This window comes from Puma concolor, chromosome D1 (assembly GCF_028749965.1).
Source record: "Puma concolor isolate L17-30 chromosome D1, mPumCon1.1.hap2, whole genome shotgun sequence".
Lineage (NCBI taxonomy): Eukaryota > Metazoa > Chordata > Mammalia > Carnivora > Felidae > Puma > Puma concolor.
The window spans coordinates 77395741-77413696 of NC_141676.1; the positions used below are offsets into that span (position 1 = coordinate 77395741).

General features: G+C 44.6%; 1 protein-coding gene across 11 annotated transcripts in view; it reads left to right on the top strand.

Annotated features, from left to right (window-relative positions):
• The window catches only part of AMOTL1 (angiomotin like 1), a 154930-nt gene that overhangs the window by 64308 nt on the left and 72666 nt on the right, over positions 1-17956 (top strand). The window contains exon 2 of one of the 11 annotated variants that reach the window (XM_086678599.1): positions 8311-8381. The exons of 9 other annotated variants lie outside the window; for them this stretch is intronic. Coding sequence is in view for 1 of the 2 variants with exons in the window: in XM_086678598.1 (XP_086534724.1) it covers positions 5276-5294 (19 nt within the window). In the remaining variant the exon portion in view is untranslated. Of the gene's footprint in view, positions 1-5181; positions 5295-8310; positions 8382-17956 lie in introns of those variants that run through there. One more of the 11 variants, XM_086678598.1, reaches the window with a different exon arrangement.

The following is a 17956-nucleotide window of genomic DNA, read 5'->3' on the forward strand; positions in this document are numbered from 1 at the left end:
GGCCCTGTTTCCCAAGGGACCAGTCTAACTATCGCTGCAGTTTGGTTGATTGCTCACACTGGTGATGTGGGAAGAAGGGCCCCTAAGATCGCCTGCCTGGGATCTTGTTTTTGAACAATGGGGTTTAAAAGAGGAGGAGAAATAGACAAGGTGCTTTCAGAATTTTGGAAACCAGTGGATGCGGTACCTAGGAGATAGCATTAAATTCACAGCGGAGTGCATGTAACACCAATTTAGCTCCTTTATCTAGAAGAGTGGAAGGAAATGCCTTCTGAAATCACAGTAGCTTAAATTAAGAGACCTGGGGAAGTAATGTAAACAGCATCACAAACCTTAAATGTAATGGGAGTGTCAGAGAAAAGCAGGAGGTTTGCTAAAGGACATAACCCTTTAGGAAACCTGATAGACTGGCCTGATAGATCATACATGAGCGGCAGGGGGATGAAAAGTGGGGAGTACGTTTACTTGAGCTGACTTTGAGATTTGATCCTGTAAAATATTCATCCAAACAAAAAATTAAGACTGTAAGATCTAAAAAGGTCTACTCTGAGATATGGATTATCTCAGTCCCGAGCTTAGAAGTAAAATTTTCTGAAAGTCTGAAGTTTCTTACCTTCAACTTTCTCCAAAATGGATTCTGGGAATTGGGAGACAACAATTGGAATGAATGCAGATATTAACATTTCAATGGCCTTTGTTAAGTGACTAAGATCACTTTATTAGTTTAAGAACCTACAATGTGTTATATGTAATTAAACTTGCTCGTAAAGTGAACAGATTTTGTAGTGTTAAGTTTCGTAGTTAGGCAGTAGTCACGAATCTTCTAATTGAAACTGCTTTGAAATATTTTCAGCTTCTCTTAAGGAAGGTACATGTTGAACCTCAGGGATCATGACATTTCTCATTTGGGGGCAGACTATACATTAGGCAGACATTGGGATGCAGAGCCTTGAGTGACTCTGGACCACGCAAGTCCATACTGAGGTGGAGCATTTGCTACAGTGGAAAGATGCAGTCCTCCGTCTGCTATTTGAGGCTCTGTCGCGTGCCTGGAACTGGACTAGGCCTGGGATATCTGCCCTCTGCGCCCATGGAATTTATATTCTACAAGGCATGTAATGGAGTGTGGTGTTCGAAAACAGAAGGCAGATGAACTGCGTTTGTTCTGCTATGAGGACAGGAAACAATTTATAATCGCCTTCCAAGGATTTTATCTTCACTGTGAGCTGATTAAGAGGGAGTGGGTTTAAATTACAGATACCATGACTTCTAGAAGCATGGGAAGAGTTCCCTGATGGGGGGCTTGGGAGGACATGAGGGTTATAGATGCAACCAAGGAATTACAAGAAGCGCAGGGGTGTCTCATTCTAGAAATCTCTTTACATTGAGTGAGTGCGGTTTAGTGTCCTGCAGGATTGTGGGAGGTGGGTCTAATGGCACGGCGGTGTTCATCTGCGGAGCTTTTGAGGAACTTCAGGAAGCTCGCGTGGCTGGAATGGTAGCTGGCGCACATAACCAGGACCAGATCAGAGTCAGTAGGTTCTCCCAGCTGAGGGAGAGGAGCCCTTGGACAGCTACCAGGTGGGGGTGTGGCAGGGGGTCATCGGAGACACGTTCTGTGGCGGCAGCGCAGATTGTGTCTACATTTGCCTTTCAGTTTCCTCTTTGATTTGAGGGGGTTGTACAATCTGGGAAGAACAATGGAAAATTAGTGCTAATTATGCATGATGATTTGTTTGCAAAGTCTGCCTTACTTAATCATGTAGAAAAAGTATTTAGGACTCCATGATGTGCCGTGTGCTCGTTCAGTTTAAGAAGTTAAAAAAACAAAACAAAAACCCGGACTCTTAATTCTGTTTATCCTGCAACTTTTCTGAATTCGTGTCAATTTTTTTTTTTTTTTTGGTGGAATCTTTAGGGTTTTCTCTATATAGTATCATACCACCTGCACATAGTAACAGTTTTACTTCTTATCAACTTGGATGCCTTTTATTTCTTTTTCTTGCCTGATTGCTGCAGCAAGGACTTCCAGTACCGTATTGAATAAAAGTGGTCAGAGAGAGGACATTCTTGTCTTTTTCCTGATCTTAGAGGAAAAGCTCTCAGTTTTTCACCATTGAGTGCAATGTGTTGATCAATAACTATATATCTCCATTAAACAAAGCTTACAACTCATCAACACAGCAGTGAAATCCATGCTTACAGTGATGACCTTTGTGTTTGATTCAGACCTGAGATTCTCAGTCTCCAGAAACGTTCCTTATGGAACAGTCACCGTGGAGCAAGAGGAGAGGTTTATTTCTTCTTATTTGTAATGCTTAGAAGAGAGGACAAATCGTACTCACTCCCCTGTAACCTCCTAATAAGTGTCCCCTTGTCCTTCTGGCTGAAGAGGAGTTTCCCTAGGCAGCTGAGGGTATTCAGGTTAGAGCCTGGTACCTGATACCTTCTCCAGGTCTACCTAGCCCTTGACTTGTATGCGCAGGTGGTAGACAAGTTAGGAATTTTGGAAGAGCCTTTGGATAATGCCATGTATTCTTTCATTTTGGTCTGTGATAGTAGGACGCACCATTAAGCTTATTTTCAGAGAAATTGTGTATATATATTTTTAATTTTTTTTTTTAACATTTATTCGTTTTTGAGAGACAGTGTGTGAGTGGGAGAGGGGCAGAGAGAGAGGGAGTCACAGAATCTGAAGCAGGCTCTAGGCTCTGAGCTGTCAGCACAGCTAACAGAGATCATGACCTGAGCTGAAGTCAGACGCTTAACCAACTGAGACACCCAGGCGCCCTGAGAAATTGTATATTTTTTAAATGCTTATTTTTGAGAGAGAGAGAGAGAGAAAAAGTGTGAGCGGGGGAGGGGCAGAGAGAGAGGGGGACAGAAGATCTGAAGCAGGCTCTTTGCTGACAGCAGACAGGCTGATGCGGGGCTCCAGTGCACCAGCTGTGAGATCATGACCTGAGACAAAGTCAGATGCTTAATGGGTTGAGCCACCCAGGTGCCCTGGAGAAATTGTATATTTTAAGGCTTCTCAACCTAAGTGCTTAGAAAATTGAAAGTGTAATTTTAGTCTAGTTTGTCAATCAGCTGAACAGTCTGACAAAACTTTAAATGTCTTCATCTTTGATCTGCTTGAGCATCTTGCTGTTTTTAAAAAGCTCACGGATTTGATCATTTCTTGAAAGGGAATTTTATGTCATTGATTCCTGTTCCATTTCCCCACTCCGATTAAAAAAAAAAAAAAGCTAAAATTTACTGAGCACTTATTATGTGCTGGAATACCATTCATAGCCCTTTGCATTATCGTATGTAATCTTTATAACGGCCCTAAGTAGGAGGTCCAATTACTGTCTCCCTTAACTGATAAGGTGAAAGGAAGCAAGAAGTTAACTCATTTGCTCACAGAGCCTGGATTCTTAGATTGTTTAAGAAGCAGATTTGCCAAAACAAATCAAAACAAATTGGCCCGTTTTTCCCCCTTTCCATTTGGTGGCTGTTGTCTCCTCTACCTTTGTTGTTTCTTTAAATCTTTTAATACTTTGGTCTTTTGGCTTAATAGCATCACTGTCTTCTCTTCCGTCATCATGTCTTAACATCCTTCCTTTTGTCCCAGCATTGCCCGACTTCCTGCCGGGCAAGTTATTACAGTTTCTTTTCTCCCCACCTCCTAAAAGTAATCTCATGGAGCCTTTTCCTCTAGGGAAATATCATTGTTGATTTGTATTCCCTTTTATAAAAATCCCTCAAGGGCAAGAAGGTGTATTCACGGGCAGGTGTTTTCTAGAGAGGCTGCCGCCTCTCCTCTGATACATTTTCTTTAGTTATTGGAGTCCGTTGGTCTGACAGGTAGAGTTCAAGCCGTGCTTCACATCAAAGGGTCTCTGTGTGCCTTCAAGGCTCCCCACTTCCAGGGGCAGTAGGCACCTCTCTTTGCCCAGGCGGGGAGGCAACTCCCTCTCAGTTATAGCTGGTTTTGCAGCCATTTTCATCTTAAAGTTCTTTTTCAGTTTCATGACTTTTGGTCCCTTCCCCACAGAAGAGGCTATAGAATGGAAAGCCATGTTTCTCAAAGTGTGCTCCCTGGAGCCCTGGGGGGTTCCTGAGACCAAAACACGATCTTCATAATAACACGAAGACACATGACCACCATACTGACATTTGTACTGATGGTACGAAAGCAGTGCTGGGGAGAACTTTGCATGGATCAAGGCAAGGGCACTGACGGTACCAGTGGTCTGTCTGCCCCTTACCAGCGCACACGGTAGTAAATCTCCAACCTCAGGTGCACCTTTTTAATGCCTCGCATGATGAAATGGAAAGCACACAGGATGTGCTCCTGCTGCAGACCGAGGCGGGGAGCTTAGCTAAAGGCTCTTCTCGTGGGACGCCATTTGTAGTTGAGAGAATGACCCACAAACCGTGGTAATTCCGAGTTCTTGGTTTATTGGGTATTTGCTAGATGTTTTCTCAAAAACGAATGAAGGGAGCCTTCACTTTAAGAAAACCAATGGACACTCTTTGTTGCCAGTGATAAAACTCAGGCTTTCCAGTAAAAACTGGAATTTTGGAAAACTTGGATTTGTCACTGTGCACTTGACAACTTCCTAAAATGCCAAAGACTTTCCTGACGATTGCAATCCATTGTATATTAACAAAGGTGATTTTGTTGATATGACATACTTGAAAAATTTGCATGTGCAGAGGATTTGCATGGTGCAGTGAACCATGATTTTCCAAATGACCAATGTATGAAATTATGAAATCATGGAAAAGAGAACTCCCTCCAAAGTGAGAGATGGACCAGTAGATTTTAATGTACTAGAATACATTACATTCTAGATAGATAGATTACATTACTCTTGGATAGAGGAATATCCAAGGCAGGATCACTGATACAGTTTTATAGTTCATACTGCAACCACCTTTAAGAAATTAGTACTTGTTGGGGCACCTGGGTGGCTCAGTCAGTTAAGCATCTGACTTCAGCTCAGGTCGTGATCTCATGGTTCATGAGTTCGAGACCCATGTCGGGCTCTGTGCTGACAGCTCTGTCTCTCTGTGTCTCTCAAAAATGAATAAACATTAAAAAAAAAAAAAAGAAATTAGTACTTGTTGACTTTTGGTGTACCTTCAAAGAACAGTCACAATTATCTGGAATGGCTATCATAAATAATACTCCTCCTTTTTCCAATTACATGTTCGAATGAGGCCACATTTCCTTGATCTTCTTCAATAAAAATCCTACAACAATAGATTGACAGCAGGAACAGATATGAAAATCCAGCAGTCTAGTAAGCCTTACCTTAAAGAAATTTGCAAAGTTGTAAAATAATACTGTTCGCACTGCCTTTTGTCTTAGAAATGAGTTTTCAGGGGTGCCTGGGTGGCGCAGTCGGTTAAGCGTCCGACTTCAGCCAGGTCACGATCTCGCGGTCCGTGAGTTCGAGCCCCGCGTCGGGCTCTGGGCTGATGGCTCGGAGCCTGGAGCCTGTTTCCGATTCTGTGTCTCCCTCTTTCTCTGCCCCTCCCCCGTTCATGCTCTGTCTCTCTCTGTCCCAAAAATAAATAAACGTTGAAAAAAAAAAACATGTTAAAAAAAAAAAAAAGAAATGAGTTTTCATAAAAATGTTTCGTGTAACTGAGAATGGGTCCACTATTGTTGTTTTGAAATGAATTAGCATATATTTTAAGATTTCTCAGTTTCCATTTCTGATATGGTAAGGAGGGTTAGATACGGCTCACAGAAACAAAAGCTTATTGGGTCCTCTGTAATTTTTAAGAGTGTAAAGAGGTCCTGAAACGAAAAAGTTTGAAGACCGTTGGTGTAGTGGTAAACACTACATGCTCTGGGGCCAGACCAGCTGGGCTTGAATCCTGGTTTTGCCCTTTAGTAATTGTGCAAGTTATTCTCAGTGCCTTAGTTTCTGCACCTGAGAAGTGAGGATAATCCTCCTAGAGTTGTGAATGCCACGAAATCAGTGTGTATGCGTTCTTTTAGACCTAGGGAGAAACTATGTAGCTCTTGATAGATTGTTTTAGAGAGGTCCATGATCCAAAGCATTGAGGCCTAAGAGAAGAAAGAGGTAAGCATAGCCCCTTAGCACAGTTACAGATCTAGGTGTGCGTGTCCCGAGAGGGACCTGAACACTGGTGTCCCTGCTCGCCAGTCCGTGCTACCTTGAGCTTGCCTGCATCACCTCATTGGGCCACTGTTGGGCAGTTGTCTGCCTTAGAAGTCTGGCCTGGCAGATTTGGGTTCCCGTACCGGGCACTATCTTTCCCCTGGCAGATGCTTAATGTCACAGATGTTTGTGGAATGAATGAGTGATTGAAAGCACGGACGGATGGATTGACAGATGGATGAAGTAGCGAGTACTTCTGCATTTTGCTGCCAATCAAGTTCACCAGACCCATGATCTTTTGTAACGTGTAGGAATTATAAGAAACCAAATACTACCACAAGTACCTAGGTGTTTTAAAATACCGCTTAAATTCCGTGGAATGCTTTGGAACAGTCAAAACCGAATTTGCGTCTCAGCCTTATGGCTGTGAGCTGTGTGACCCAGAGCGTGTCATTTATGTTTATGTTTAGGTAAAAAGGAGATAATGAGACCTAATTCTCAGAGATGTGAGAATTACCTGAGATAATGTTGGTATCGTGTATTGCTCGATGAATGTTATGTTCTATGCCTTCCTTCCCTGTAAAATTAGCTGCTTATCTTACATGACTGTGACGTAGTGGCTGTGTGTTTTTTGAGTTTCAGATTTAGCAAGCATTTGTCTTGTAATATGGTAGGCATTTTCTCAGGCTTTATCTTATCATGTTGAATTAGATATCTTTGTTTTTAATTTTTTTTAATGTTTATTTATTTTTGAGAGGCAGAGTGCGAGCAGGGGAGGGGCAGAGAGAGAAGGGAGACACAGAATTCGAAGCAGGCTCCAGGCTCTGAGCTGTCAGCACAGAGCCCGATGCCGGGCTCAAACCCACAGACAGTGAGCTCATGACCTGAGCCGAAGTTGGCCGCTTAACCCACTGAGCTACCCAGGTGCCCCTGGATGTATTTTTTTGGTATAATCGCTTTATTGTATCTTTAGAACAATACTTGAGATGTAGCTGAAATAGCCATATTCCCTTACCTGGTCATTCAGGTTAGCAATTAGAAGGGCACTACAATTGCTGACTTTACTCTGAATTTATGAAAAAGTAACACGTTTACACAAAGAATTCTTTACCAGAAGAACCGATTCAGGTTGATTGGTTTGTTTGTTTTAGGAAGAGTTGTTTACTCATCCGTTTGCGTTCATCAGATCCGTCATGTTTTGGCTTCAAGTGTGATTGATGGACAAGATTTCAGTTTATCACAACTTTTTTGGAGTGCATGTGTCATATCAGAACTTGTATGGCAGAGAAGCGTAAGCCTCCTAGACGTGACTCTGTATTCAAATCAGCTGTCAAGTGAGGCCAAAATACATTTGGTCTGCACATGTGGAGATCCTGACAGGCCTGACATGGAGCTTGGAAGTGACATTTTTTTTTTTAATTTTTTTTTTAACGTTTATTTATTTTTGAGACAGAGACAGAGCATGAACGGGGGAGGGTCAGAGAGAGAGGGAGACACAGAATCTCAAACAGGGTCCAGGCTCTGAGCTGTCAGCACAGAGCCCGATGCGGGGCTCGAACGCCCTGAAGTCAGACGCTTACCGACTGAGCCATCCAGGCGCCCCAAAACTCTCCTGATTTTAATGTAAGAAATTAGTCAGGAAAAGAGGACTCAGAATTAAGTGTGCGTTATTGCGGAATTTTTGGAAGGCAGAATGACGTTGCAAAAAAACCTTTGATTTTGTCTGTGCTGCTGGCTAGCTCTGGGCCTCTGGGCATTACTTAACCACTGTGAGCCTAGTCCCTATCTACAAAATGGAAATAGGGTGTTGACAATTACACGTGATGATTTTTATATCGTCCCTACACTCAATAGGCCCTCAACAAGTGGTAGCTCCTTCTACTATTGATTATACTCTTATTACTAAGGGGATGTTCAGTTTTGGGGGAACATTGGTTGATTTGAATTATCGTGTCCAGTTATGAGTCAACATTGACTCCTGAGGGAGGTGAGTACAAGAAGACACAGTGAGTATAAGGAGACGGGGAGGGCGGTGGAAGGAACCTGATGGCAGGTCTGAGCTGCTCTTGTCCTCTGTGGCGCAGAGAGGGAGCCTTTGAGAAGCATAATTACGCATTTATGTTGCCATCTTGTGTCCTGGGGTTTATTTTAAGGTTTCTCATCCTGTTCGTTTTCCTTTGTTCAGAAAAGATTAAGTACTTACTGTCTGCCTGCAGTGATAGAAACACATTTGAAAGCAATGGAGCTCACATGCCAGTAAGTTTTTTTTTTTTTTCAATGGGAACATCATGTGTGCCAGGGCCACCCAAACGGATACGTTTCTGGTCCTGAAATTGATTAAAGATTATTGAAGTTTCACTTATTTAATTAAATATAGGGCTTATTTATTAAAACGCACCTGAGTGCATAGTTCTAGAGATGGACTATATACTGTAGTGCCTGTAGCTAACAATACTGTATTTTTTATGCTTAAAACATGCTAAGAGGGTAGATAGTATGTTAAATATTCTTATCACACACACACATATTAATAAAGGAGGTGGGAGAGGACTTAGAGAGGTGATGGGTATATCTGTAGTCTCGATGATGGTGACGGCTTCATGTGTGGATACTTATCCCCCAACTCGACAAGTTTCTATGTTAAATGTGTACATTTTTTTAATTATCCATTTTTAAAAAAAATATTTATTTTGAGAGAGAGAGAGAGTGCGTGTGAGCAGGAGAAGGGAGAGAGGGAGAGGGAGAGAGAGAATCCTAAGCAGGTTTCATGCTGCCAGTGCAGAGCCCGATGCTGGGTTCAATTTCATGAACCCGGAGATCATAACCTGAGCCAAAATCAAGAGTCGAACGCTTAATCCACTGAGCCACCCAGATGCCCCTAAACATGTACATCATTTTCAATGTCAAGCATATCTTGATAAAAAAAAATTTTTAAGTTATCTGAAGTAAAGAATTCCTGGAGTCCAGGTACTTCTAGTTTTAGATAGGTTAACTACCAAATATATCTACCTGATATAAAAATTATCATATTATGTACAATTTGAGTCAAGGTAGTTAACCAGCCTTTGGATTTCATGTTAAAATCCAAAATTAAAAGATGATTTTCTCTTTGTAGATAAAATCTTTTTCTCATGGGATACTCATGTGTGCTTGTGGTGACTCTGCGTGATAGGTAGGGACTAGGATGATTCCTTCTTCTTATGGTGGGTGACTGGGCACCCCCAGAGAGAGGTCTGTTGACTCTGGTCCTGCTCCCAGACCTTTTGAAGAAGCACGCGCCAAAGCCTGCATTTAGGGCACAGTCCCAGGACACAGGGCTCACCTGCAGGGGTTGAGCAGAATGAAAGAGCACCTTCCTCTAAGAGCTGGCTTGTGTTCTCCCTGTGCAGACTCCCTGTGATGTCACTTCAGAATCGTGGACAGAGCCCCTACAGGAAATGGATCATAGTATGCTTGTAATTAACGTGTTTTAGCACTAGGTGGCTTTCTCTCGTTTTTGTTCCCCAGTAGCTTTTACCAAGCCTTGGTCTCCTGATTGGTTTGAAAGAGACAGAATCATCTTTGAGCTACTTTCTGTAGAATTAAGAATATGCTTATAACTGGTTATTTAAAAATGTATCTTAATTCCATCAATATATATTTATTGAGTGCCCATTATGTGCTAGAAACTAGCACGTACTGTGAACATACGCAGATGATTCATTGATTCAATAAACGTGTTTGGAGCTGTTACTGTGATTTTATTTCTGCTAGACACTGGAGAGACGAAGGTGAATAAGATATGGTCTTCTGCTGCTGATCAACTTACGAGTTAACAGGGAGAGAAAAATACGAACTAAATACATAGGCAGTTTAATAGTGGCGGAAACATGCATGGAATGTGATGGGAGCACAGATGAGTGGCATATAAACATTCGGGGGGCAAGGGATAGATGACTTCCCAGAGGAAGTGGCACTAGATAGAGCTTCAGAAAACTTTCAGACTATTTATTATTTTGAAAGAGAGAGAGAGCACTAGCCGGGGAGGATCAGAGAGAGAGAGGGAGACACAGAATCCTAAGCAGGCTCCAGCGTCTGAGCTGTCAGCACAGAGCCCGGCGCAGGGCTTGAACCCACGCACTGTGAGATCATAACTTGAGTCAAAGTCAGATGCTTAACCGACTGAGCCACCCAGGCGCCCCGTCAGCATACATATTTGAGCATTGAGTGAGTATGTGCCAAGGAAAGAGTTCTCCGACTTGGCGAGAAAGACCTTCCAGACGAAGGAACCTTTGAGGGATCACAAGTATTTCTTTGGGGTTTGTGCAAAGGATATTTGGGGCAACAAGGCAGATTGTGCTAAGTCATGTAGTACTTAGGATACAGACAATGCTGAGTTTTTATGATGGGAGTCAGAACAATTAATTTTTTTTAAATGTAAGTCTCTATCAGAAGTTCTTGATTATAAGCACAAAGTGACTTCGGCTAACTTAAGCAAAAGAGGAATTTATTGGAAGTATATTAGGCAGCTCACATATTAAGAGGAAGGCCCAGAAAATGGGCAGGAACCTAGGTGAAAATACACCAGGAACCCAGCCGGGGACACGGTGTTTGTCTTGTGAGGACCGATGGCTCCTGGAACTCCTGGTGATACTGTTACCACAGGTAACTTACCTGAACCTTTTGTCCTTGTGTCCTTTCCTCAAGACTCACAGTCTTTGGCTAGAATATCCAGTTGACTTGAGCTTAGGCTGTTCTTGCTGCTAGAACAGAGAAGGGTACTTTTGGCTTCCGTGATGGGAGCCAGAACCTACCCCCAAGGTTTACACAGTGAGTTCAGGGTTTCCTAACACTGAAAGTATTTTAGAGTATTGTGATTGACTCTCAGGAACATGCTGGGTAGTTGAATCACCTATTTTCGAAATTATTTTGCATTTCTCTAGTGTTACGAAAATAACGAACTAAAATTTAAAAAGTTTATTAGAAAGCTCCCTTAAATACTGGCTTCTGAGTCGTCCTCCTCCTTACCCATATCCAAGTGACACTGAACTCTCCATTCCTTAAAGAGATGAAATACTTTCTTCTTCTTCTTTTTTTAATGTTTATTTTTGAGAGAGAGAGAGAGAGAGAAAGCATGAGCCAGGAAGGGGCAGAGAGAGAAAGAGGGAGAGAATCTCAAGCAGGCTCCACGCCACCGGCACGGAGTCCAACACGGGGCTCCAACCCATAAACTGTGCGATCACGACCTGAGCCGTAACCAAGAGTCAGATGCTTAGCTGACTGAGCCGCCCAGGCGCCCAAGATGAAACACTTTCATGACTCAATCCCTGTGCTTCTCCTTTTACCTCGCTGTGTTGACCTCTCCTTCTTAGCACCCTCTCCTCACCCCACAGCAGGTTAATATCCTCCTCACTTTTTTCTGCTCAGCTCACCTGTCTCTTTCTTCTTGTCATTTCAGCTTGCTATCACCTCCCTAATCAACAGGTAGTGATGGATTACTTCTGGGCCCCCAAAGCTTTGTGTCCCTTTAGTTGAGCACTTACTCTGCAATGAAATTTGGGTGTGCACGTGTGCACGTTGGTCTCCAGAACTAGAGCATGATCTCCTGAGGCCAAGGACGGTCTTACTCATTTCTTGTATTTAGAGCTCCTAACACAGTGCTCTGTTGACTGCATTGTTACTTGAAAGGGTAAGCATACGTTCCGCGTTTTGGTTCCCACTGATGATGTCTCCGATATTCCTAAAAAAGCATTACCAAGTTAAGCTTGCCTTTAAAGTTATCAATCACAAGTTCCACTTCGAGAAAGTCTAAATTAAATAGCTATTAGTGTATTTATTATTTTATTTGTTCGCTACAATAGACAAGATTGGCCCGGGGATCAGAATTCACACTGGGTGCTGAGGTGGACATTAGGGGTTGGGAATCTTGGAAACCTTCCTCCCTCCCACCTCTCTCCGTCCCCATCTTGAGTCTCAAATAATGGTTCCTTGGGTGAAAGAGATATTCCAATGCGTGGAGATTCCTGTTTCCTGTTTAAAAACGTGTGTTGCAGGCACGTATTCCTAGAAGAGGGTGCCCTGACCTGTCCGTGCTTCTGCACTCAGGTCTCAGGCTCCTGGAGTGTGAACTGGCCAACCCACCTGGGCTAGCTGGGTTTCGCAAGAGTTCTTGTGAACAGACTTGCCTTTATTTTTCAGGCACTGGTCATGGGTTCTCCAGGCCGCTTCAAAACATTGTTTCCTAGGGCATCTGTCTCCCTGAGCAGAGTATTCCACTCCCCCGGGAAAAACCTCCAGTTCTGCCAGAATCAAAAGGCTTGGTTGCTTACATTTGACTTTGAGGCGGCTGGCACACTCAGCAAATTCCTTAGCTCTTTGAAAGGGAAGGTAGAGGCCACAGGATTGTTTGTTGCTATGTTTAAAATTTCTGTTACAAAGTTATAGGAGGCTAGACTAATCTAAAGGGCGAAGTGGTTTTTAAATGCATTAGGGGGTTTGGATTAGGTGGGCCTGGGAGAAAAGTTTTGGGCTTTGGGGAAAGAACACCTGGGAGTTGTTTTGCAGTTGGTGGAGGGTTTGAGGAATGGGCCTCTGGCCTGCAGGGGAAAGCAAGTGCCCCCCTCATGTTAGGCAACATTTAATGGAACATTTAAAGGAACATTCCCTCATTTAAGGAAAAGTGCAAGGGGTCATGGGGAACTCCCGGAGACTGGCTTTGGGGGGATCTTTGACCTTTCCTTTAAACTTGGGCCCATTCCAGAGGACGGTGCCGTGTTCTGCATCGGCCAGCAAGGAGTAGGAGGGGTATCCCTTACAGAAAGGGGTATTTCCTTGCAGAAAGTGGCAAGTATGTGGGTGGTGCCTGCCTTCCAACTTCCCCAGGACGGTAGCACCAGACTATATTAAATGGCTGCTATAAACTACGAGACAGTTGGAGGGCACCTGTGTGGCTCAGTTTGTTAAGCGTCTGACTCTTGATCTCAGCTCAGGTCTTGATCTTGGGGTCTTGAGTTCAAGCCCCACCCAGCCTTGGAGCCTCTTACAAAAAAAAAAAAAAAAAAGGCAGTTGATGCTTAAATGCTAAGTTGTGAGCTCACATCATAACTGGTACCCTAGGTGAGGGAAGGAAGGCCAGTGTGTGTGTATGTGTGTGTGGGGGGGTGTCTACAGGAGGTGGAGTGAAGAGGTTTGTTGGGGTGAACTGTAAAGGACCTGGGGAGAGGAGTGTGCAGGCAGAAGGCATTCCCGGCTGGAACCTGGAAAATGGGGGTGACATGGTCACAGGACGCTGGGATGCTGAGTAGAGCACCCAGGCTGTTGACAGCAGAGGAGCAGCCAGATGGCAGGCGGCCTTGAAAACGAAGCAAAATTTGAACTTGAGACCCTCTCCGAAACAGCTATGTGCAAGCGAGTGGCCTGCCGGAAGTGGGATTTGAGGACAGGAGCTTTCCTAGTTCTGTGAGTGTTGAATGATGATGGGGTGGCAATTTGAGCGTCCTCCGGTGTTTAAACGCAAAGGACACTTCTGAGCCTGTTACATTAGCCTCTTGACAGATTCACGATCTGATCTCAGGGAAGGAACTAGCTACAATGGAGGTGGAGCAGATGAGAGGCGATCGCCAGGTTTCTGCGCCCCGTGCCCACCCCAGAAGACTCACTTCATTTTACCTTAATTCATTTTAACTTCAACAGTGATGCCCTTTGTTAGTGCTGTATTGAGTAAGGAAAACAAAAAGTCTTGTTCAGGGTCACATTACCTAAAGGCCTCTGGACGGTTACAGAGAAAGTAACAGCATAAAACCATAATGGGAAGGAAGCTTCAGCACTTTTAGAAAGAAGCAGTCACGCTCATAGAAGCAAAAGATTCTTCTGGTCGATACGTGACACGCAGGGTTTGTAAAGAAGGGACCGGTTTTGGTGAGATGGATCACAGTCACTATGAGGCAGGAATGGTGACCCCTCAAAGCAGAATTCCAGAACCTCACCCTTTGTGGAGTGCAGCGCGAACAGATCCCTGGCTTTCCTTCAGGGCACGAGCCATAGGAGCTGCCAGAAGGGGGCCCTGTAGACGGGGGACTCCTTTACACTGGCCTTAGCTGGTTTTCCATCGCTTTTGCCGGTTTCCCCATGCAGACTAAAGCTGTCAGTGATAATTCTGGGACAAGGACTGGTTTGAAAGAAGCAGGTGACTGCAAATTGGTAAGTCGGGAGGACCCGGTGTGGAAACAGTCTTTATGAAGCCCCTGGGGCTAGGCATGTGCCTATCACACACCTTGGAGCAGGATCCTTGATTGGCTGCGTGCTGCCCTAAAACACGCCCTGTTCTTGAGCCCCTGGGCCGGAGCCACGCCCTAGAGGCGGGGCTTCCTGGGTGGGAGTGGTACCTGGGAGTGTCTGTGGCTTCTCCTAGTTTTGCTCCTGGGTGTGGAAAACGCTAACAAAGCCAACAGCATTCCCCCTCGTATGTTGTCCTATGTCGTGTAACATAAGTCACATGTTTACTTCCAGTTTCTCATGTGAGAGAGCCTTGACCCCATTGGGTAGATCTTGTACCCTGCGTTTCGCATAAGAAAACACACCCGCTTTGTGCCATAAAGAGTTCCTAGTGGAGATTCTGAACTACAATAGGCAGGGAAGGATTATGTGTCTGTGGGATTAAGGGCGAGGCCTCCCTTGCATTTTTGGTCTGCAGCCCAGCAATCCGATGCAGACCCAGTGACACACATTCTTGTCGTTTTACCTTGTCTTATAGGTGACGAAGCCACAAATAGCACGAGCCCTGTAGGGTATGTCCGTGCTGGGACCTTCTCTTGGTTCTCTCGGTGGAGCTGTGATACCAGGCCTGTCTGCCTACCAGGCCTGTCTGCCTGCCAGGCCGTCTGCTCATCTGCTGGGCTTTTCTTTCTTCAGCTCCTAGGAGTGGGGGCAGCGGTGGGAACGTAACTCTCCAAGAATGTGTGGGACACCCCAGCGTACAAAAAGAAAGAAGCCTTAAATGATAGTTGATATGTATCTCTATACGCTCTGTGGCCTGGAGCCCGTGAACCTGTTCTCATGTGGCAGGCCATTGGATAAAGATGTGGAAAATCAATTTGTACCAGTGTTGTTACTGGGGTCGGGTTCTTGGGGCTCCACAAGGATAGAAACTTGAGGCTGGACCCCAAAATCAAAGGCACAGGCAAGGCTCTACTGGGGCTACAGCTTGAGCTGAAGGAGACTCAGCACTAACAGAGAGTGGTTAGACTGGCCTGCTGGGACACAAGGGAGTAAAAGTTCTAGAGCAAAAACTCCCCCTCAGGTTCCCACTCTGGCTTAATATGCTAATGAAGGGGGGGGGGAGTACTTCATCTTTTCTTTTTAAAATTTGTTTTAAGTTTATTTATTTTGAGAGAGAGAGCACACAAGCAGGGTAAGCTTATTTATTTTGAGAGAGTGTGGAAGCAGGGTAGGATCAAAGAGAGAGAGAGAGGGAGAGAGAGAATCCCAAGCAGTCTATGCACTTTCTTTGCAGAGCCCCAGGCAGGACTCGATCCCACCAACCATGAGATCATGACGTGAGTGGAAATCAAGAGTCCCTTGCTTAACCGACCGAGCCACCCAGGTGCCCCCAAACGTGTTTCATCTTGATTGGTTGGAAGGGCCTCGTCCTGATTGGTTGATATTGGCAGGCAATTCAGGCAGCTCATTGGTTGGTGCTTTTAGGAGCCAGGGTCCTCTGTTTTAAGTCCAGCTTGTACGAGGGGCCGCATCTTGGTTCTGCTCTCTAAAAGAAGCGATTTAACAGTAACCGCCAACAGAAGGCCCCCGAGGTACGTAATGTTTTTCACGTGGGGCTTGTTCTCATGGTCCCTGTCTCATTGTGGTGATGAGAATGGCTTAGTGTAGAGGTTTTAATTAGGTTCTTAGGTTGAAAGCATATGTCTATACAGAAACACACACACACCCAGCGCACTCCTTTGTATGCATCTACAGGTACACATATATACCCTTAATTAGGCCTCAGTTTCATTAGCAGCTTGCTCTCGGTTTTCATTTAAAATTTATAGTCCCGTGACTAGACGGTGTCACCCAAAGCGACATGTGCTTGCACGTGGCCATTCCTGACCCAGATCCACTATGAGAAAACACCACTCTTTGTTTTGTTGAAGTACGTGGGTCCTCAACACCTCTCTGGCGCTGATTGGGGGGGGGGGGGGGGGGGCGCGGAGCTGAGGGCGCAGAAAGGTGTTTTCGTGTTGGGGGATTTTTGCCAGTGTGCACTGTTCTCCCTCCAGCTTAGGGCATCCGACCTTTGGCTGCACACTGGAATTGGTTGAGGAGTTTTACATACAGGAGCCTGGGCCCTATCCCCCGAGATTCCAATTGACTAGGTCTGGAAGAAGCCTGGGTATTAGGATTTTAAAAGTTCGTCGGCAACTGTCATGGCAGCCAGGGTTGCACCCTGCATTTCTCTCATTTTCCACCAGCATTTTCCACCTGCTGAAGTAGAAGCCAGGTCAGAATTTGCCTTAGGATCTAGGTCATCTGTGATTCTTAATTTTAGCCTGAGACTTTTAGATTTATAGATGCAGAAGATGAGGCCCGGAAAGGGACAGGTTTCTTCCAGGGTAGTCTTTGCAGTTTGGCCAAAGAGAGAACCCTGACAGGTAATGTCATAGGCATTGGAACTACAATGTTAGACTGATCTCCATGTACTACACCATTCATATTTGGTTTATATTCATCTTTAGGTTGAGAGGCACTACTACATTATTTTAGCTTTACAAGATAAATATCCTAGCTGTCAAAACCTTTTTTTTTTTTCGCTCTAGTCCACACGTGCCTAAGATATATGTGAGCAGAGTTGCAAACCCTTCCTTGTGTGTTGAAGAAACTGAGGAAGATGATGACTAAATCCCCATCTATGGCCTCAATAACTAGTTACTACTAGCTTTGGCCTTGTGAGAAAAGAGCTGATAAAAAAACCCAGCAAGAAATTTCAAATTACTTTCAAATTAGTTTGAGGTTATAGCTGAAAAACATTTTTGTTCTAATGGAATTATCATTTGGTCAAGGATTTTAATTTAAAAAGAAAAGCATGATTCTTCCCCTGGAGTAAACTAAGCTACTTTTTTTCCCCCCAGGTTTATTTATTTTGAGAGAGAGAGAAAGAGAGAGAGAGAGAACGCAAACAGGGGAGGAGCACAGAGAGAGGGAGGGAGAGAATCCCAAGCAAGCTCTAAGCCATCAGCACAGAGCTCAATTCGGAGCTCCAACTCACAAACTGTGAGATCATGACCTGAGCCAAAATCAAGAGTTGGATGATCAACCAACTGGGCCACCCAGGTGCCCTGTAACTAAGCTACTTTTGCCAAAAAGAGCCTTAAATGTGGTGTCCAAGCAGAGAAGTCAGTGCAAGGAGGGAAGAAGAGAGCAGGGGCCGGGCTGCTGAATGTTCCCACGATGTTGTATGTGCCTATCAGTGTTATTGTAGTGGTATCTCATGTTCAGTGCCCATAGGATTGAGTACTGTGTCACATTTGATTGGAACAGGAAGCGCACTCTGGTTTGTGTGTGACGGAGATAAGGTGGAAAGGCGGTGCTTGGTAGAGGGCCGGAACCCATGACCCGGACCCACACTGCCACATGGGGCTCCAGAAACCTTGAGCGGAGCGCTCTGTCCTGGGCTGGGACGTGCTCGTGCTGACAAAATGGTCTAGCAAAATGGCCAACCCCTCTCTGCATCTTTTAGGTATTCTCCTCTCCCCGTTTTGGTATTTCCTTTGCTGGCCTCCCCACCTCCCTCCTTTCTGTCCCCCACCTTGACCAGCCCAAACTTTGGGACTCATCCAGTTCTGCAGAGGGCTTGATTT